The sequence below is a fragment of the Pleurodeles waltl genome, chromosome 2_2 (genome assembly GCF_031143425.1).
Source record: "Pleurodeles waltl isolate 20211129_DDA chromosome 2_2, aPleWal1.hap1.20221129, whole genome shotgun sequence".
Lineage (NCBI taxonomy): Eukaryota > Metazoa > Chordata > Amphibia > Caudata > Salamandridae > Pleurodeles > Pleurodeles waltl.
Genome location: NC_090439.1, coordinates 495,144,357 through 495,166,350, shown reverse-complemented (window position 1 = coordinate 495,166,350; position 21,994 = coordinate 495,144,357). Strand labels below are relative to the sequence as shown.

At 46.7% G+C, this 21,994-nt stretch overlaps 1 protein-coding gene across 4 annotated transcripts in view; it reads right to left on the bottom strand.

The window, feature by feature from the left end:
• Positions 1-21,994, bottom strand: part of YES1 (YES proto-oncogene 1, Src family tyrosine kinase) — a 321,603-nt gene that overhangs the window by 132,087 nt on the left and 167,522 nt on the right. For all 4 annotated transcript variants that reach the window (XM_069219977.1, XM_069219978.1, XM_069219980.1 and 1 more), the window contains exon 3: positions 6,588-6,687. In XM_069219977.1, coding sequence (XP_069076078.1) covers positions 6,588-6,687 — 100 coding nt within the window. The remainder of the gene's footprint in view (positions 1-6,587; positions 6,688-21,994) is intronic.

The window sequence follows — 21,994 nt, the reverse complement described above, 5'->3', positions numbered from 1 at the left end:
ACCAAGGAGCCCAATATGTAGATCTCCAACCTAAGAAGATGGGCCCTTACCAATGATGTCCTTAGTATTAACCCAAGCAGTTGATATCAGGCTGAAAAGTCAGAAGATGAATAGGAAGCAAACTTACCCCACCACAGGGCAGACATACATCCTGTGGGCCTGCACAATCAGCACATGGAAGCACACATCCTGAAGGTCTAGGGACATCATCCATTCTTTGGGATGAAAGGCCAATAGAACCTGATGGAGTGCAGTCATTGTAAACTTCTCCTTGAGGAACATCTACAAGACAGAGGTTCAAAATCAAGCATCTGTCCTTCTCTTTGGGGACCAGAAAGCACCAGTACTCGCAGCCCGGGACCTTTTCTATATTTCGTACAGTTTTGATTACTCCGTTAGCTACATCATCACTTCCATTCTTGGGAAAGATTAGCGACATGATCTGCTGAAGTCTGAGGAATAACTGGAGGAACCTGAACAAAGCACTACACAAAGGGATTAGCATGAGACTGGGAACAGTTTAAAAGACCCACTGGGAAAATATAACAGAGTTACAGTTTGGTAGAAAGCGTTGGATTTGGCCCCCCACTGGTTCTAAATGGCTGATGGATGTGAAACTAAAGGGGCTTTGTGGTAGCAGAACCAAATGAGGAAGGAGGACTGCTGCTTCTGTTGGTGACCACTTTCTTTACTACCACTCCCGTTCACCAAGAAAAGGCAGAACTGCTGAATGGACTGTCTGTGTCAATAGGTGGGACCCCTTTAATACCTACAGAACTTCCGATACTGTTGGTGGAATTGGCAGGCAGAACAAAGCAACTTAAGGAACGAGATCTGTCATGGCTGCCAAAGCAATCCCAAGGAATGAGCCCTAGCTCTGCTGCCCTTAAAACATTCTAGGGCAGAATATCCCTTCCTGCCAAACAAATAAGCCCCATCAAAGGCCATGCCTGTAAGTGAGGTTTGGACATCGCTGGAAAACCTAGAGGCATGAGTTTAAGCATGGCATCTAATGACAACACTGGTATCCATAGCCTGGGTAACACAATTTGTAGTTTCCAGGCTGGGGGTCAAATATATTTTGCCATGTCCTGGCCATCATATATTGTGTGGGCACATGAATCCTGAACGTCATCAGACAAAGCAGGCATAGCCTCACTTATTATATGCAGTGACCTAAGAAAAAAAAAAAAGCATTCAAAGATTTGAGTGCTAAGGTAGCCGATGAAGACTCATGCCCACAGATTCTATTTTCTTCGATTCGCTTTCTGGTGGAGCAGAGGGAAAACATTTTTAGATTGATTCTGTTCATAGAGGCCTAAACTATAAAGGTTCCCTGGAGTAAGAAGCTACTTCAAGAACATTGGATCATATGGCGCAGGTCTGTGTCATTCTGCAATGTGACTCACTGGCAGTGTCACACAAGGCTTGAACCCAGTGGCAATAAGGAGTTCAGCAAGGGCTTCAATAAACAGCAGTGAAGACTCTGAAGCATTGCTTAATTTGTAATGGAATGAGTACTGGTGCCCAAAGTTCTGCTCTGAAACCAGCAGCCGGTGCAATTGGCTGTGCACCAATTACCAAGCTGCGTAGTCTTGAATTCACTTCAGACTTCTTTAATCCACTACCAAACACTCCCTGTCCCTTTCTCTCACATTTACAGGCTCCTGTTTTCTCCCTTTATTATATTTTTCCCTTTATCCATCTTTCCACGTTGTTTGTTTTTCAATCTGTTGCGGTCTGTTTCAGAAAAAGAAGTGCCGGTGCCTCCCACCAGCAACCACTGGCTGAAATAAAGCACTGGTCTGGAGCAGAAGTCCCAGACAGCAAAATTGCAGAGAGAAAGTTGGCCTTAGCCTTCAATGTAGGAAGCACCAAATCTAACACCTCCACTGATCTGCGCACCACCACTACTAAAGAAGCACTATCCTCTGTAAAGGGTCCTAAGGGTAAATTCAATTCAGTCTCTAATGAAGTCTTTAAAGCACTGGTATTCTACAGATCAAGGTTCCAGTCAGCATCAGCATAATGAGGGGGCGCAATTGTTCTGCCTGCTGATTAGCGCCCTCAGTGTGGGAATCTAGCTCAAGGCCATGAAAGGCATCGGAATCACAACCAAAGAGTTTGAGCCTCCAGAAACACTGCCTCTAAGGCAAGAGAAGAAAAGAATAGTCCTCAAACTCAGGTTGGGGTTAGTTTATTGCATACTCTGACACACATGGTTCAGGGGATCTCAAATCTGAGTTAGAGCCTGGTCTAGTACTGGCACCTCTGAAACAAGGAGCAGCATGACAAAGGACCAACCCGCAAAGCGTATGGCATGGGAGTTGAGGCACAACAAGCTGACTTTGGACAATGTCTGTGAAAGGAGGACCACGCTGATAGAAGCCAGATTGGAGGCTACCACGGATCCATGGGGCATGAAGGCACAACAGAGGGATAAATAATCTTCCTAAAGAGCTGCTGCGTGACCTCCGTGAATACTGGATATAACAGATGGGCCAATTGAGTGCTGACTATTAGAACTCTTCTTGCAGGGGAAAGAATGCGGTGAAGAGCCTCACTTGGTCTGGTTGTGTTTTCCTTTAAAGTTGTCATTCAACTTAGTCTTGGACTTACCCCAATGATTGTGACCGAGATAGGGAATAGCCTTAGGACAAAGGGTGGGACTGACCACATGCCTTATGCTTGGCAATGTACAGTTTAATTAATTGCTCACTGATGGCCTTCGGATGTAACATGGAGCAATTGTTGTAGGACTTCGAATTATGCTTGGTGCCCTGGCACTAAAGAGAGATAACCTGCAGGTCAATGACTGACATTTGTTGTGACACGCACACTGAGGCTGGAATCATACAGTTTCAGTGGGGGTGTTTGACAACCCCGCATACAGATAATGTGTTTTTTTAAAACAAACAAGTTGAAAAACTGAAGGTGTTTAGTGCAGGGGTGTTACATATAAGCATTTCTATATCTTCATGTCCAGCAGTGGGAAAGAGTTGTGACAGAGGCCAATGGTGCTACTGCCAGAGTTTGCAGATCTAGACTGGCACTTGGTGAGAGTCACTAAGTGAGGAACCTGTAGGCAGAAATATCCATTAGAAATGCTAGTTACTGGGAAAGGGCATTGTACTAAAGGTAGTGAGGAGCCTGGTAAAATTCAGGAGCATTAGTGTTCTAGTATCAGTCCGAAGTGAAGACTCACCAGGAGAAGTAATGAGCTGCTGCTCGTGAGCATGAAGTATTATTACCATCAGCTGAAAGCCAGAGTAAACATGAGCAGTAGAAGTGACCTGCCTAAGTATGGAACAACAAATGGTGAGTCTCTGGCCACAAGACTCAAGAAGGTTATTGCTGAATGAACATGCCAAGAACAAGATGCAGGAGAAAGCACAGGAACAAGGAGCACGTAAACGCTGGAAAAGGAAGCCCTTTGTCAAGTAAGGCAGTGTTAGCATAAGCAGTTTTACACAGAGTTGTATGTGTAGGTCTTTCAGTGTGCATGCTCTTATGTTTACTGCTCAATTGACACCCTATTCTATGTCCAAGCACACTAGGGCCTGCCACGCCATAGGGACACAGGACATGCAATACAAAGATGTCCCAACAGTACCTCGAAGGTGCTGGAGGAACAACAGGTATAATGAAACCACAGAAGCACATGGAGAGTGAAGGAGGACGAGCTTGGGGTGGCAGTCAGCGGATGACATCCAATTGTGGAAGGAGCTTGAGGGTGCAAGAAAAGAATGCCACAGACCCTAAAGTTGCAGCAGCGGAAGCCAGCAATTGGTGGGCAGCAGTGCCCTCGAGGGAAATACAGGAAGCATCATGATGCTATTTGACACTGCACACATCTTTAATAAAAAAAAAAATACCAAGTGTGCAGGGAACTCCTTTTTTAGGTTGAGCGTGCAAGCGTTGTAAGTATTGTATGCTTTTAACCATGCCCACCGCATGCCCATCACTTTCACTCGTTCCTGGGCTTGTCTTTCAAAACTCCTTTTTTATCATTGGTAAATGCTTTACATTTGTCCCTCCTTAGGGCGGTTTTGTTACTGCTTTGCAGACTGTCCCTCTGACAGGGATAATTGTACGATTGCCAGTACGTTTGACTGCAAACGAACCTTTTCTTTTTATGTCTCTCGCTCATGCTCATGGCGGCCATGTCGCTTTGAATCAGCTCTCTTATGTCAACTGTTTTACTTTTCATTTTCAATTTAAGTGGCAAGAAAAGTCCAGTTAGGAATTTACAACGTTAATAGCTCTACCTCGAGCAAACGCGAGACCCATTGCATTGCAAATGTTCGTTTATCCTTGTTGCGAATGGGGAAACTGTACAGAAATAAAAACGTGTACACATCTGCAAAATGCCGTGGATTGATACCACAACTGATGGTTAACCCTCTTAGCCAATGTCTAAAATTGGATGAAGCAAATAAGGCAAAGACGTGAGGGGTCTGTCCAACCTTCCTTTCGATCTCAGTGTGTGTGTATATGTAAGTGCATACTTTGTGTTGCGTAGGGTGTACAGTGCTAATAGGTTGTGCCACTAAGAAAGCTCACTTTAGCCAGACCTAAAAAGCAGAGACCCATGAAAAACTTGGCAAGAGATACCCAGAGATACAGACTTGATCACCGCATGTGGAATGGACATGATACCTCTAGTACAGCCCTGCGAGCTGCAGAATAATGCTGATTATGGTTAACATTTCTTTGCAGAGAAGGACAAAATGCAGATCGCACAAACAGCTTTAGAAACAGCTTTGTCTTTACTAGTGTTCTTAAGGAGGAATGTGAACAAGCAGTGAAGGGGTCCTAAATCTGTAAATTAGAGCTCTTGTGGCTTTAAATCCAGCAGGCTAATCGTGCACTAGATTGCAAGGGTTAGAAGGGACAGTGAGAATGACGCACCGTCCTAGGGTCCAGAACACAACTGGAATGGAACAGCTCTAATGTCATTGGGAGCAGCGGAGTGGCAAACTTACACAGCGCCACGGCCACAGGAAAAAAACAAGCATTTGAAATGCAATGGGTCTTGTGTTTGCTCGAGTCAGAGCTATTTGCGTTGCAAATTCCTAACTGGACTTTTCTTGCACATAAATTGAAAATCAAAAGTAAAACAGTTGACATTAGCAAGCCAATTAAAAGCACCACGGCCGCCATGACCACAAAGGAGAGACACAAAAGGAAAAAGAAGTTTGCTCACAGTCAAACGCATTAGCAATCATGCAATTATCCATGTAACAAGGTCAATGCTAAGGCAGTAACATAACTGCCCCAAGGAGGGACAAACGTAAAGCATTTACCAAAGACAAAGGATTTTTGAAAGGCAGGCCCATGAACGAGTGACAGTGATGGCCATGCGGTGGGTGCGGTTAAAAGCCCACAGATAGATTGCAACAGGCCACAGCGCTTTTGCGCTCGACCTAAAAAGCCATGGCGACATGAGGCATAAGAAAAGCAATACCTGTACAGACTCGAGCACATCAAGGACAGAGAAACATGAGCGGCTAAGCGAGTGATGCTGGGAAACTGCACTAAAAGAGGAGGAGCAAGAAAGCACGAGAGGGAAATCAAAGAAGAAAGAGGCATGAATGGAAGAGCTATTAAAAGGAGGGGCGACAAGGAGGAAATGACAAGGGCGAGACAAAGAGAAAGTAGCAACAACAAATATGAAGGGTGAATGAGCGATGAAAGGAGTGAGAAGCTGGGAGAAACCCGGTGGAGTGGAAGACTGACAAAACATGAGGGAGAAGTAGTATTAGGCAGATTAACTAGATTTGGGTCTCCTGAGGGGGGAAAAAACATTAGTTTACTTGCAAAAGATCCCCAACTGCTCAGCTCACTTCATCCTTTACCTGAAGTACACCGATGACAGCCCCCACAACCTATGAGCCTGCACTGGCTTCTGGACTAAAGAAAGATACAGTTCAGGATCTTGATCACAAGGCCCTCCACGTCCGAGCCTGATCCGGCCTCACTCAATTGTTGATGGCTTACTGACTCACCAGACAGGTAAGGGAAACCGTCCAAATCCAGCTTATCATGCAACAGAACTAGCAGAACATCTCATGCACAAGGTTACCCTTTGACAGCTCTGAAAAGTCACTTATCTCCTGTTAGTCCTTCTGACAGACAGCCTTGAACTCCTATTATTTGAGCAGCTCTACCCCTCCTCTAACTTCCTCTCAGCAGATCCTCTCCAAGCCCCCGCCCCCTCCAGATGCTGGGGAAGTCTCACAAAAATAGTTTAAAAAATAATGAAGATACCACATTAGAATTGATATACGTTCTTGCAACTACAGTTATCAAAATGGAAAATAAACTGAGCAGATACACTTTCATTTGGAGGATTGAGCACTGCAAAGTCCACTCTGTGTTCAGTAACTTAGGAGATAATTATTTCCTTAGTTGCATTCCTATAAACAAAACTCAATAAGTGCTGTTTCCAACCAGCAGCAAAGAAACACTGCAACAAAACAGGGAACGCCCATAACCGCACCGACCTATGCATCTCCTGAAGCTATCAGTGCACTGGGCCCCCGCCCTGTGCTAATTTTAGATGTTGGCGTTTAGGTAACACTCACGTGTTGTTTATTATCTGGAACCTTTCACCCTTCTTAAACGAAAGATCTTCTGTAGTTCTCGCTTCGTAATCATATAAGGCCACAAAAATGGTAACGCCACCTTAGAGGCAAGAGAAAGAAACAAAAAGGCGTTAGCACATAACATATTACAATTAAATAATGATCTGTTCAGAAAATGGAAACAAACTGATAGACCAACAAACAAATCAACATACCAGCATTTTTGGTACTGCTGAATAACCGCGAGACAAATACAATGTCTTAAGAACGGGATTAAGAGTCCTGATAGGTTTCCACACTTCTTCGCACAGCCTCACACATGCACACCGTAACTAGGGTGACCAGATTTTGAGGAGCAAAAACCGGGACACGTCAGACATAAATGAAGGACTAAAGACTTTACACTCACTTTTATGTCTGGCATGTCCCTTTTTTTGCGTAGCTTTGTGAATGCGTGCCTAGACATGTGTCGCAGTGCTTTAAATGGGCCGGTACTCACAGGTACTGAGTACCGGCACTTCTTATTTTTCTCACTCCGAGTACCGGCACTTCTCTGCTGCCAAGTAGAGTACCGGTACTAATGAAAGGTAGTCTCATTAGCTGCTAGTGCTGCTGAGCACTAGGCTGTCAGAGTTGAACCTGTCTCTGACAGCTAAGGTGCTGCTCTAGCTGTGAGCCGACCCCGCAGAGCTATTCAGCAGGGATTATCTGCCTAATGTCCGGGTATTCACCATCACGCTGTGTTTGACAGAACAGGGCCCATTCAGGCCCTGTGCTGTCAATCACATTCACACTATTGTATGCATTTCTGCAAACACAGGAATGGAGGGATCCCCGCTAACAGCGACATCTAAGAAAGCCATGGGAGGAAAGAAGTTTATATGGCTTTAATTCTTCCTGAGTCTTTTGAACTAGGGTCTGCTTATGTCTGTGTGTTTGCCTGCTTGTATGCATGTGTTCTTCTGTGAGAGAAAAGCGAATGAAAGAGGGAGAAAATCGTGACACTTTAAGGAGGACTGTGTGGAATGCTTTGTGAGTGCATGTCTGCTTGTTTCTTTGTATGTGTGTGTGTGTGTGTGTTTGCTCAAGAATATATAGTATTGTGCAAAACGACAGCAAATAACAGTTTGGCATTAGGAAGCTGCAAATATTAAAAAACAAAAACTGGTTTTTATTTAAACACATTTCTCATGTGTCTTGGTATGTGCTGCAACTGGTATATAAGTCGTAACTTATCCTCATGTCTTGCTCTTAGCCCCGCCCCTTGCACCACCCACCACACTACAAGCTCATGTTCATGAGTACCTACACTTATTTTTTCCCATTTAAAGCACTGCATGTGTGGGTTTACATACATGCATATCTGCACCCTTCGTCTCTCTGCTGGGGAGCACACAGGGGCTGTGTTGCCTGAGAGTAACAGATACATTACTTTAATTATTGCATACTTTGTAGGTGTCTGTTAAAAGAGAGCATACCTTTAATTTAGGATTCCCTAGATAATCTGACCTTTGTCCCAAAAACCAGGACATTTATGTAATGATTTTACCTTTGTCTCAAAAACCGGGACATTTGTTTAAAATTAAGGGAAGCGTCGGGACACCGGGACAGTCTTCTCAAAACTAGGACTGCCCGGGGAAATCCGGGACTTCTGGTCACCCTACATGGGCAGGATCGGCGTTTGTTGCTGAAGGAGTGATGTTTCCGTGCCCCTAAATACATCTTTTAAAGTCTCACCACGTGAGGCACAATGAGTGTACGTGGGGTGTGTACTCTGCTCTGTGTGAGGTGAAACTTGGAGAAGATAGATGGCGCATATCTTGCAAGCCACGTAGAGGATACAGAACACATCGCACTTCTGGAACTGCCCTACAAGGCACTACAATATATTTAGGGGCGTAACAAATGCCCCCGCAGACATCGCGGTGCGGTAGTGAGGGCGACCTTGGGGGGGAGAGGGGCGGGGCGCCTCAGCACAGCTCCTGGCCTGAGTGAGTCCTGGCCTGACTCCAGTTTTCTTATGTCACCCAATATATTCCAACCAGTATAGAGCATGGCTTCCATTACTTGAAAGGAAGACAGCGTAGTCCATTTCTGTAGGAGACGTTCATCACAACTCCAGCCCTTCTGAGCACCACTCCCCATGCATGCTCTTTTAGTTACAAACCGGATGTAGACAACTGTAGTCTGTGTGCACACTGGACACACGTCGAGATGACGCACAGATCGTGCAATATAGTGAATCACAGGCTTCAAGAAAGGTTAAGCGCTAAAGACATCCGGTAAAACGCACTTTCATGCTGAACTTTACCAGTGCAATGCTTCTGCGGGTTTGCAAATTCTAAACACGCAGCTACATATTATCGGTCTCCTCAAACCTGGAGCCTTTAGTTTACATTATAGAACGCCATGTCCATAGCAGGCGTGGTGCTTCGCAGAGGATCGGAGAGACCATCCAGGGCTCTGGCACTGTCCCAATGGACGGCAGGGACTGCGTTTCTGGGCTGAACGTCGAGTCATGGCGCACCTGGTCCGGGTGCTCTCCCGCCTCAAAGCATAGCCGCGTTATAGCTGGCTTATCGTGTAAAACAGTCCGTGTGCTTGCACGTGCACATACGAGGCTTCATCCGGGAGTTCCTTGAGCACAGCCGCGCACCCGCCAACATCACCGATCTAGGCAAAAAAACTCCCGCTTTTAAACATACACATGGTTTTATTTTTACTTTCTCGGGCTTAAAACGTCGTCAGCTTCAATGCAAGTGGATACGAAAACTCAATTCACTGTTTTTCATTTGCAAACCCCCTCTCGTCTGTTCCCAAAGCCTTCCATAGATGCCTGCAAGGCCGGTGTCGTACGTGAGTTAACGTACGAGGCCGCAGGGACAGAACTGGTCTGTCTTCTATGTTTAGGCGCCTCATGACGCCACGACCAATCCGTAGCGAGGACGGTCGTGACGTCAGGGGGCGGCGCGGCGGAAAGGCAGAGGCGCGAACAAAGCGCGGTGTTGCGGCCGGCCGGCTCCTCGTGGGCCTTATTTCTTGTGGCAAGAATAAAAGATATTAACATGAAATCCGGCTCCCTTGCATCCTTCATACTTGCCACTACAAATGGCGACGAGGGTCACAGCTTCTACCAAGGCCCACGAGTGTAGCCCACCTTACCTGGTGTTTCGGGAGGCCAGTGGAAAGCGCTGATATCTCTTCACGTGAGACTACATGCAACCCCTAAGGCGCTGATCTCCACACAATTGATTTTGACGACTCCTACCGTTCTGCGCAGCCCAGTAGCCTCCCATAGTGGATGCTGCACCTGTATCACGCGGTCCTTCCAAGTGTGGCGCCCGCTTTCCGGCCATGTCGCAGACAGGTCATATCTGCGTGCCTCCTCTCTTCCTGGACTCTCCTGGTAAGCCATGCATGAAGTGGAAAGGATGGCTGCGCGCATTTGAGAACTATATTATCTCAATTGATGGTCAGGGGTATAGCCCCGAACGGAAAAAGTCTTTGTTATTCGGACTGTTGGGGAAGGCTGGACAAGAGGTTTTCGATAGCCTGTCGGTTTATGTGAATCCCCATGGAGCCACAGCTCCGCTGAATGAGTACCAGGAGGCTGTACGGCGGCTTGAGTTGCACTATGCGGAGGAGTGCAACATCATGGTGGGGCGCCATAAATTCGCACTGTGGAAACAAGAGGAAGGAGAGACTATCGAAGAGTATATTGCATGTCTACGTATTTTAGCTCAAGATTGTGAATTTGCAGCGATGACTGATACGTACATTAGAGATCAGGTGGTGTTCTACTGCCATTCAAAGAAAGTGCAGGAACGTTTGCTTTCATGCAGGAATCCTTCACTGAAGGACGTAATAGCCATTGCAAAGGCAGTGGAACGCTCCATGGTATCTTCCAAGGAACTGGCGAACACTAGTCAGGCTTCAAATGTGTTCTATGTACAGGACAGCCGTAAACATGTGCCCAAGACTTCAGACAGGGCGGCGAGTGATAGAGGGGGAGGCAGGAGGCAGCTCGTCTGTTTTAGATGTGGGTCAAAGGATCACTTAGCGGATAGCAGGGCCTGCCCTGCCGTGCACAAAAGCTGTTCTAAATGCAGGAAGTTGGGCCACTTTGCGGCAGTATGTAAAGCAAAAAAATATAATACGGGCATGAAAGTGAGCTCGGTAAGCGAGAGTGACACTGATGCGGATGCGGACATTGTGTTGTCCATTGATGGTGTGGACGGTAGAGTGAAGGGTCCCATTGGCTCCGTCATGATTGGTGTGATAAAATTGCCATTTATGGCTGATTCTGGTTCCCCCCTTACCCTGATCTCTGATAGGACATTTGATTCGAAATGGCAAGATGTACGACTGCATGAGACGGATGTGAGTCCAAAGGCCTTCGGGGAACACGACATAGTGATGAAAGGTTACTTCTGGGACTCCCTCACCTTTCGAGGGCGCACTGTGAGAACAAAGATATATGTGGCTGAAAATGGGAGGAGCCTTGTGGGATGGAAGGACCTGGCGAAGCTAGGTGTGATGCTAGTCCCTGGGGCAGAAGATCCCATAGTTCTGAGAGATGACTGGGTCAATTATGTGCAGCCTGATGATTTACATGATGGATTAGCTGAGGTCCTCGAAATGTTTGACTCCGTTTTTGAAAACAAGGTAGGGTGTGTAAGAGGATTTGTGCATGCTATACGGTTAAAAAAGGGTGCCCTACCAATTAAGCACAAAGTCAGAACGATTCCTCTTTCTGTAAGGGGGGAGCTTAAGGCTGTTCTTGATAAGCTGAAAAGGGAAGGAGTAATAGAGGAAGCAGGTGCATCAGAATGGGTGTCCGCAATCGTGGTGTCCAAGAAGAAGAGGACAGGGGACATTCGGTTGTGTGTAGACCTGCGATCACTGAACAGAAATATCCTGGTGAACTGCCATCCACTGCCCAACATTCAGGAGATATTGTCGGCCACAGCAGGATCGAAGTTTTTCACCCTGATAGACCTGAAGTCTGCATACCACCAGGTATGTCTCACGGAGGAATCCAAGGAACTTACCACCTTTATTACCCCGTTTGGAGCATACAGGTACATCCGTCTTCCATTCGGCCTTGCATCGGCCTCGGGCGTCTTTCAAAAGCTAATGGACCTCCTCTTCTGCGATATGAAGGGGGTTGAAGCATTTCAGGACGACATTCTGATACACACGGAAGACGAGAAGGGGCACTTGGAACTGCTGCGCAGAGTGTTGGAGGTGCTACAAAAAAGGGGGATGACAGTCTCCAAAGACAAGTGCAAATTCATGGAAGGCAAGATAGAATACTTAGGGCATGTGCTTACCCCAAATGGCATTGCGCCGAAAGATGATTTAGTGAGGGCCATACGAGATGCCCCTTGCCCAGGAGACAAAGACGCCTTGCGATCGTTCCTGGGACTCAGCGAATACTATTCCAAGTTCATGCAAGGATACGCAACCACTGTGGAGCCTCTAAGGAAACTGCTACGGAAGAACGAAAAATATACGTGGACACAGGAACAAAGCACTGCCTTCGAATGCGTCAAACAGGCAATCGCCGCGGCCCCAGTATTACGACCGTACAACAAGGACCTCCGGAATGTAATCACGGTTGACGCTAGTGCCAAGGGAATCGGTGCAGTGTTTTGCCAATTCCAAGGGAAGAAGGAGAACACTGTTGCATTTATATCGCGGTCATTGAGCGAAGCAGAGAAGCACTACAGCACCATCGAGCGGGAGACGCTCGCGTGCGTCTGGGCCGTGGAGAAACTGAGAAATTATTTGTGGGGCAGGGAGTTCGAATTAGTCACCGACCACAAACCCTTGATATACATGATGGACGGTGAAGGACGTGGCAATGGCAAAGCCAGCTCGAGGCTCCTACGTCTACTGTCTAAGTTGCAAGAATATCACTTCACCGTCAGACACATCAAAGGGGGTCTCAACTGCAGGGCGGATTGCCTATCTCGCATACCGATCCCGGATGAGGAGAATGATTCCCTGGACGACACGGAGTGCGTTGTGGCAATGGTTGACGCAACAGCCATGTGCGAGGGATCCATATCAGAGGAAGAATGGTTGACGGCTCAGGAGAAGGACGTGACTATGCGGAGGGTGATGGACCACATGAAGGCTCATTGGCCCCCTATCCGGAACTTGCACGGGGCACTCAGAAGTTTCCAACAGATTAGTTCCGAACTCACCATCGAAGGCGGCTTTGTGTAGAGACACGAGCTGTTTGTACCTCCGGAAAGTTTAAGAGACAAGCTAATCAGGATTGCCCATAAGGGCCACCCGGGCAATACCGCTACAAAGAATCTCCTCAAGCAGTACTACTGGTGGCCAGGGATGTGCAGCGACGTCAGCAGATTCATTGATCGGTGTGGACCGTGCTTAAGGGCCGATAAGCACTGGAAGACGACAAAAGGAGAGTTGCAGCTGGTGGACATTCCTGCCGGCCCGTGGAACAAGATTGCCATTGATTTTGCGGGCCCATTTACAATGCTACCTGACGAGTGTAGACATCTCATCGTCCTTACGGATTACTTCTCCAAATGGATTCACTACAAGTTCGTCAGGGAAGTTACCACTGAACGAGTGATCAAGGCATTGACGAAAATTTTCGCGATTGAGGGACAGCCGAAGATCATGGTGTCGGACAACGGCACCCAGCTAGTGTCCAGGCAGATGACGGATTTTCTGTCCAGGTTGGGGATTAAGCAGGAGAAGACCCCGCTGTACAGCCCGAAGAGCAATGGGCAGGTTGAGCGTATGAATAGATTCCTCAAAGAGGGCGTGCAACAGGCGATCGCTTCCAACATGAATGTGAAAGCGTTTCTGGCGGACAAGGTGCATACTTTCCACAACACGCCCAGTGAGGTTACTGGACACACTCCGTTTTATTTGATGAGAGGGAGAAGATGCATGAGTGAGCTTACCCCCAAATTCAATAAGTGGTATGACATGAACCGGGAAATTGAGGCAGAATCTGATGAGAGGTTGAGAGTCAAAGCAAGAATAGTGGCCAAACAGGAAAACAATAAGCGGTACGCTGACATGGCGAATAGAGCCAAAACTAAAAATATAGCGCAAGGGGATTGGGTATTGGTGAAGAAACCCAACAGGGTGATGAAGGGGGAGTCTGTGTTTCAAACCCCGGTGCGTGTGCAAGGAGTGACAAGAGGGGCAGTCTGTCTGGAAGGAGCGGGGTGGCGGAGCAAGGACGACATAGTTAGGCTCAAGGCTGGTCAAGAGAAAATCATCATGAAAGATGTCCGTGTGGATGGGGCCGAATGCACGGATGATGTTGACGAGTGGCAAACTCACGAAGCCAGGGATGTAGTCATTGATGAGGAGGAATGTGCGAATACGCCTTCCAGGCGAGGAATAAGTGGACAGGGGAGTGCAGAGCGATGCGGGAAGGCATGGCGTGGCTTGACGGCAGCCTCAGGACAGAATGGTTGCAGGCCCGAATCTGTGGAGAGCGACAGTCACAATGTAATGGTGTCAAGCCGAGAGGATGCGTGCGCCGTCAAGGTGAATTCACTTCAGTATGTTACTCCGAGCAGGCCAATTAGGCGTATCCGAGCCCCCAAGAGGTTCGAAGATTTTGTTATGAGGTGAAGTCCCTTAAGTTTTCTTGTTCTGTTGAAAAGGGAGATGTCGTACGTGAGTTAACGTACGAGGCCGCAGGGACAGAACTGGTCTGTCTTCTATGTTTAGGCGCCTCATGACGCCACGACCAATCCGTAGCGAGGACGGTCGTGACGTCAGGGGGCGGCGCGGCGGAAAGGCAGAGGCACGAACAAAGCGCGGTGTTGCGGCCGGCCGGCTCCTCGTGGGCCTTATTTCTTGTGGCAAGAATAAAAGATATTAACATGAAATCCGGCTCCCTTGCATCCTTCATACTTGCCACTACAGCCGGGAGGAGCAGATCTTCTCCACCTCGGACAGATAATGAGTTTTATGTACCAAGGAAGTTTGGTACCTTGTATGATAAAAGTGCTGTGCATAACAGTGCACTGTGCACGAAAAAGAGATTTTTTTTTTCAGGCCTGGGGTTTTTGTTTTGAATACTGGGATAATGTGGAGCCGTTGATGTCAGCGTGAGCTTTCTTACTGGTACAAGGTGGAAACTGGCTTATTGGCGCTGCCTATTACCTGAACGCTAACTCAAATGTCTGAGGTCCACGCCTTAGACATTGAAGTTACCCGTACTAGTCCGATGACACTTAAGCATAACCCTGTGAGACTCTAAGAAGCCCCTTAGCACAGTGAGATGGCCTTTTGAAGCAATTTTGAAAAACACCTTGTCAGAGTTGAGGTACTACGGACTGACCGTTAGAAATGGGGTTTCTAGTTGGCAGTGGTTTGCACCCTGTCCAAGTAGGGACCCTCACTCTAGTCAGGGTAAGGGAGTCACATAGGTAAGATAAACATTCAGGCTTATCTCAGAGGCAATGTGCAAAGTATTTGTATACGCATACACACACACATGCAAGGATACACACACGCATACATACACACACACAGTGAAAACACCACAAAAGTACTCCACACCAGTTTAGAAATATAGCAAACATTTATCTGAGGTAAACAAGGCCGAAACAAAAAAGATCTAACATAAACAAGCGAAGATACAAATATTCAAGGTTTAGATCTTAGTATAGCACCTACAAGCACAATAGCTCCAAATGGGGCTATCACATCTTGACGGATTAGTTCCCAACAGTCCGAAACCACACGCGAGTTAGTGCGGGCCGGTCACAGAGTCGCACGGACCCCAGGTACAGTATCCTGGAAAACGAGGAAACAAAGGCATTGCATGAAGTGGGGGAGGTGAGATGTCGTCGGAGCCGGTGCAGCGTCAGTTCCTTACTGCTACCAGGGAGGTCAAGACGTGAGGGATCAACTTTGCGGTGTCACGATCACACCACGGAGCCACAGGTGCTGCAATGGAGTCAGGTGCCACGGATGGTGGTAATACGGTAGTTAGGACTCACACTGTGGCGGAACTTCAGAGGCGCTGCGGTGGAGTCGGGTCTGCAGCATCAGTCGCAGACGTTGTACTCAGCAGCTACCACGGTTCCAGCGCAAGCAGAAACACAGAGTCAGACAGCTGTGCTCGTTCCGAAGTTGCTCTGGAGTCTATGTGCTTGTTTCTTCTTGGTTAAACTAGAACTCACTCCCAAGGTCCCAGGAACTGGATTTGGCACCACTTGGCAAGTCAGGACTCTCAGCAAGAGAACACAGGTGCTGGCAGATGAAATCTTTGATGTCCCTGAGACTTAACAGGAAGCAAGCTCAGTTCAAGCCCTTGGAGAACCTTTGGAAGCAGGATGTAGAAAGCAAAGTCCAGTCCTATCATTCCCGAACACAAGCAGCAATCAGCAGACCAGCACAGCAAAGCAATAGGCAGAGTGGCAATCCTTCCTACAGCATCCAGCTCTTCTTTCTGGCAGAATGTCCTACTCCAATCCCAAAACATTCTGCCCTACTCCAATCCATAATAATCTGTCCCACACAGTCTGCCCCACTCCAATCCAAAACAATCTGCCACACTCCAATCTGCCCTCTCCAGGCTGCCCTGCTCCAATCCACTCCACCTCACCCCAATCCAATCCACCCCACTCCATTTCAATTCACTGTACTCCAACCCACCCCACCCCACTCCAATCCACCCCACACCAATCCAATCCACCAAACTCCAATCCACCACAATCCAACCCACCCAAATACAGTCCTGCCCACACTACTCCAAGTTCAACCCACCCCAACCCATCCTATTCCAATCCAATCCAAACCACCTCACCCGAGTCCACTCCATCCCACTCCAATCCAGTCAACCTTAGCTAACTCTAGTCTAATGCAGTTCACCTTAATCCACCCAGTCCCATCCAATCCACCCCACCCTAGTCCGGTTCATCCCACTCCAGTCCAATCTATCCCACTCCAGTCCAATCTACCCCAACCCAATCCAACTCACCCCACCCCAATCCAGTCCACCCCAGTCCAACCAAACCCACTCTACCCCACTCCAATCTACCCAACCCCATTTCAATCCACCCCACTCCAATCCTACCCACTTCACTATTCCAGTCCACACCACACCAGTTCAGTCCACCCACTCCAACCCACCTTAACCCACCCCACTCCAGTCCAAAATAGGCCACCTCAATCACCCACTCATGTCCAATCCAGACCAATCCACCCACTCCAACCCACACCGATCCACTCCGAGCTAATCCACCCCACTCCGATCCGATCCACCTCAGTCCGATCCGATCCACCTCAGTCCGATCCATTCCAGTCCAATCCACCCACTCCAGTCCAGTCTGCCCACCCCACTCCAGTCCAATCCAATTAATCCCAGTTCAGTCCATTGCACTCCAATTTATCCAGCCCACTCCAATCCATCCAACCCACTCCAATCCATCCATTCCAGTCCAGTCCTCCCCACTTCAGTCTAATCCTCACCACTCCAGTCCAATAAATTCAATACATCCCACTCCAGTTCACTCCAATACTCCCCACTCCATTCCAGTCTAATCCACCAACTCCAATCTACCCCACTCAAAACCACCCCAATCCAATCTACCCCACCAGAGTCCTAGGACTTCAGTCCAATCCACCCATCCCAATCCAATATACTTACCCCACTCCAATCCACCATATTCAGTCCATCCTCCAAACTCCTTCCATCCACCCACCTCCATGCAATACACACAACTCCATGCAATACACCCAACTACCTCAATTCACTCCAACCCACTCCATCCTCTTCCACACCACAACACTCTCTACCACTGAACTATTGAAGTCTACTCTCCTCTTGTCCACTCAACTCTGGCACTCTACTTTCCCTACTCCTCTCTACAACACTCTACCCCCCCACGCCACTCTATGACACTTCACACCACTACATTTTAGCCATGCTAAACAGCAGACACACTGACCTACAACAAGGCAAAAACACATTGCCAAAGCTAATAGCTCTTGTACAGGCAAGACCTATTCATTTTGCCAATGCTTTTTTAAATTTCTCAGCACAGTTCAGTAAGGCACACGGAGGGAGTCAACAGCTGGGAAGAAAGTCACAATAATGCTATGGTCCACCATGCAGTTCTATGCAAGAATCACTCAAGTGGAGGTGGAAAATGAATCCAAAAAGCTGATAGCATTATGTAAGAGATTAATCAGGATTAATACTTCACTTGGCATAAGTCAATGGCTGAAAAAAGCAGGTCGAAGAAAGCTAGTGTTTGAAAAACAGTAAAGAGCCTCATCAAGTACTGAAACATTTTAAATCTAGTTATGTGCTTGTCCTTAAACCTGTCTATCTCCTTCCTAAACTAAAACTGACCACTGGTCTGTCTCAATAACTGATCTCTTACCTCTTAACTATCTTAATATCTCTTCACCATAACTTATCTCTTACCCAAGGCACAATCCTAACAGCTTTTAAAGGTGGAACAGTTCTTTGACTTATCAAGAAATCTGGACATGATAAGCTTCTGACATTGTCAACTAATCCCTGCTGATCCATTAACTTTATAAAGCAGGAATTGGAGGTATTGGTAGCCACAAAGTTCACTTCCTTTATCATCAGACAAACTCAAAAGGTGGTTCTTGACCCATTTTATCAATCTCTAGATCCTTTGGCAGAAGAGTTACTTAGAACTCTGCTTATTTCTGTCAATGTTCATTGCATATGTCAGATCCCTAGCCACAGTGCTTAATTTGTAAACAAATAAATGCCAGGCCCAAAGTTTTACTCAGAAGCATGCAACTTGCACTACTGAATGTCACCATGCTGAATACCAAGAGTGTGTAGTATTGATTCCACCGTATGCCTCTTTAATCCACCAACCTACACTCCCTTCCACTTTATCATTTCCGTGTGGGTTCCCGTTTTCTCCATTTGACACATTATTTCAGCCTTTCTTTTTCTCCTCCTTTCCCTCCTTATCCTCATGCACTGGTATAAAGTCTGATGAGGAAATTTAAGTGACATTCCCCGTAAATGAGTTCTGGTGGGTCTGAAGTGCAACCCTAGCTCAAATTAATCACTGCCTAGCTCCTATTAAGTATTTCAATGGAAACAGATTATACATTAAGCAGCTGACACAAATGCTATCTTCTTCCGACAAACCAACAACATAGTAGCCATCATGGTTACTAACTACTCATATAGGATGAGAAAACTGCACCACATTTTTCATCTTTTACCTGAGAACTATTGCCAATTGCCCAGATCAGCATTGCTAGGCTTCAGATTAGACTATTGTAATACAGCATATCTACTGATACCCTAATCCAATGACTTCAAGCACTACAAAAAACAATCTGCCTCGACTGACATTTTTGCCCCCACCACAGTTATATTACTCAGCTTTTGAAATGCTTCCAGCTTCCCATACAAGCATGCATCATTTTTAGGGCACTCAGTACTGATTGCACTGCCCCAAATTTTTTTGCCAAAACAACTCATTCTTTACATTTTATCAGAAACCTTTGTTCTTCCTTCTGCATACTGTTGACCGGCCCTAGATATTGTTGGAAGTCTAGATTAGGGGAGACAGAGTTTTCTCAATGTTAGCCACAAAGCTATGCCTTGGTTTTCCCTCGGATCTTAAAACCCATTTTTGTTTTTTTTGTTTTTTTTAAAGAAATAATCTAACAATTTTGCATTTAAGGCAGCCGCTTGGTTGATTTGTGTTTTTTCCTTTTGTTCACTTGGTTTTTAATAGTTTCTGAAGATCCTCTAGTTCAGTGTGGTTTAAAGATCCCTTATAGGACAGAGTCCATGACGTATATAGCAAGCAATATATTTTTGACATCTGTGTCAAAAAATCCAAACCTACAACATGGATGTAGGAGGTAGGCAAGATTTCTCTTTATGGTTTTTAGAAAACCATGAAGCCTACTCTGACAGTGGGATTCAAAATTTTAATGCTGTGCTCACCCTCCATCTCCCCACCCACAGTCGGAAAAAAAAAAAAATCACCGGTCCCCTATCCAAATTTTTCACAATTATTCTAATAAATGGAAATGTTTAAATATATCTCAACTTATTTAGACACTGCAGGTAATTACTGTTAGTGTTTTAAACATGAAATCAAATACATGATTGCGAACAAACTATTCTGATCAGGCAGGCCTTACTAACATGTAAATGTATCCAAAGTGTGATTATTGGAAGAAGGGGTGGGGGTTTGAAGAGTATTTGGAGTCTCTTCCCTTTTGACACATACTCCCAGACAGATATAAATGACAAAACATGTTAGTGATGACCCAGTACAGAGCGGCTTACTGCTGCTCATTTTTTTCTGCTTAAAACAAAGAACTGTTATTAGCATAATGCTTCTTTTGACTAGAGCCTAGCGCCCCCTAAAGGATTACCTGAGGTGCCACTAGGTGGGCCCGCCCCGCAGTTTGAAGACCATTGCTCTATGAGAACATACTATTTAATTTGCTCTATATTGATTTTCTCTCTAACTTGTTGCCGTTAACAAGAAACAATGTTGGTGCAGGCAGTCACCATCAGTTAGACCTTGACTGATTTTTGGATTTGGGGTCTTCATCAAACTATCCCTGCAAGCAGTTTGTCCTACCATTCAATCTCAGATTTTGGCAATGGTTCCCAAATACACATAGAGGTTGCACTACACATGCACAGCTATCAGCTCCCTTTCTTTAACCCTTCCTTTATCACCCACTAATCTATCTCTTCCTTTCTATATTCCTCCCTTCTTCTCTTCATGCCTTCATCATCCTTTTCTTCCACTATGGCCACACAATCCTGTTACTATAGAGCTCTATTGCTTCCACTCTTCCTAGTTTATGTTCTTCTTTCCAGGACTGGATGCGCGCAGCAGCAACCAATGTTTGATTAGAGTATAATACTGCTTGCTTTAAGCAATGGTGTCAGATGTATAAAACTGGAGGTTTGTATAGATTAAAACTCTAAGAAGAATCGCTGCCTTACACCATTTCTTGGCTAAGAAAATGCACAACTCTTTTCACTTAACCCCTACGGTGCCTGGGACGAGGTAGCCTCGTCCTCGCACACGGTTCCTGTGTGCCAGGGACTAGACCAGCTCGTCCTGCACCGGGCCCACAGGGGGAGCACTAGCGCTCCTCCTGTGGGCCTCCCTCCCACACACCCCAGTCGGTGATGGAAGGGGAATCGCTTTGAAACCCACTAGGCCCCAGGGATTGTGTTTTGTGAGTGTGTGTCTTTTTGTGTCTTGCCGACACCCCTTGCACAAGGGTCACCCCTCCCAAGGGGGGGCCATTAGTATTGGCCTATTCTTTTTAGGCCCATCTGCCCCAAAGATGCCAGGGAATTCTTTTTTTGTTCCTCTTTGTTTTTTTTGTGCGGGGGGAGCTCCCTTTGGCAAGGGTCACCCCCCAAGTGGGCACAGATCTGTTGGCCATTTCTGCCCCCCCTTGGGGGGTAGATGGGCCTATGTTTTAGGCCTATATGCCCCCAAAGGGGGCAGAATCCACTTAGGCCCCAGGGATTGTGTTTTGTGTGGGGTGGCAGCCACTTTGGCAAGGGGTCGCTCCCCAAAGGGGGCACATTACTGATGGCCATTCCTGTCCCCCTTGGGGGCAGATTGGCCTATTTTGTAGGCCCATCTGCCCCAATGGGGGCAGAAGCCACTTAGGCACCAGGGATCTTGTGCGTGTGTGTGCTTTGTGTGTGTTGGGGGGGGCGGCCCCTCTGGCAAAGTTCACCCCCCCAAAGGTGGCACATTACTGATTACCATTTCTGTCCCCTTGGGAGCAGATCAGCCTATTTTTTGTAGGACCATCTGCCCCCAAGGGGAGCAGAATCCACTTAGGCGCCAGGGAAAAATTGTAAATGCTTGGGGGCGGGATGTTTGTCAACTGGCGAAGTACTTGTATTTGTTATTATGACAGTTCATTTCTCATTTTTGTTCTAGTTCAAAGCTTTTGCTTCCCCTGCTGTGAATCCTTGCAGTTTTGGCAGTAGTCTACCTGCGGTTTGCGTAGTTGCATGTTTTAAGTAAGCAATTTACCCCAAAGGAGTATTGTTGACATGCATGAATGACATGTTTGTAGGTGGTGTACTAAGTGCAGGATTGTGTATGAAATTGTCCTTAGATTTGTGCACAATGATATTTGTGTTATCTTGTGTCTAATTTGCTTTTCTTTTTTCTTTTTAGCGGGATATCATTGGTGATTGCTTTGTCTGTGCAGAGTAGCTGCTGGTGAGTAGCCTTTTCAGGCAAGTGATTGGTATTGTTTTTCAGTGCATAACTCTTTGTGATAAAGCCACACTTTGTTTATCACTTATTTTAGACAGTGCTGGTTGTTGTCGGCAATCCATTTGTTGTTAGGAAGGATCATGGCTAGCCGCAGAGTGACCG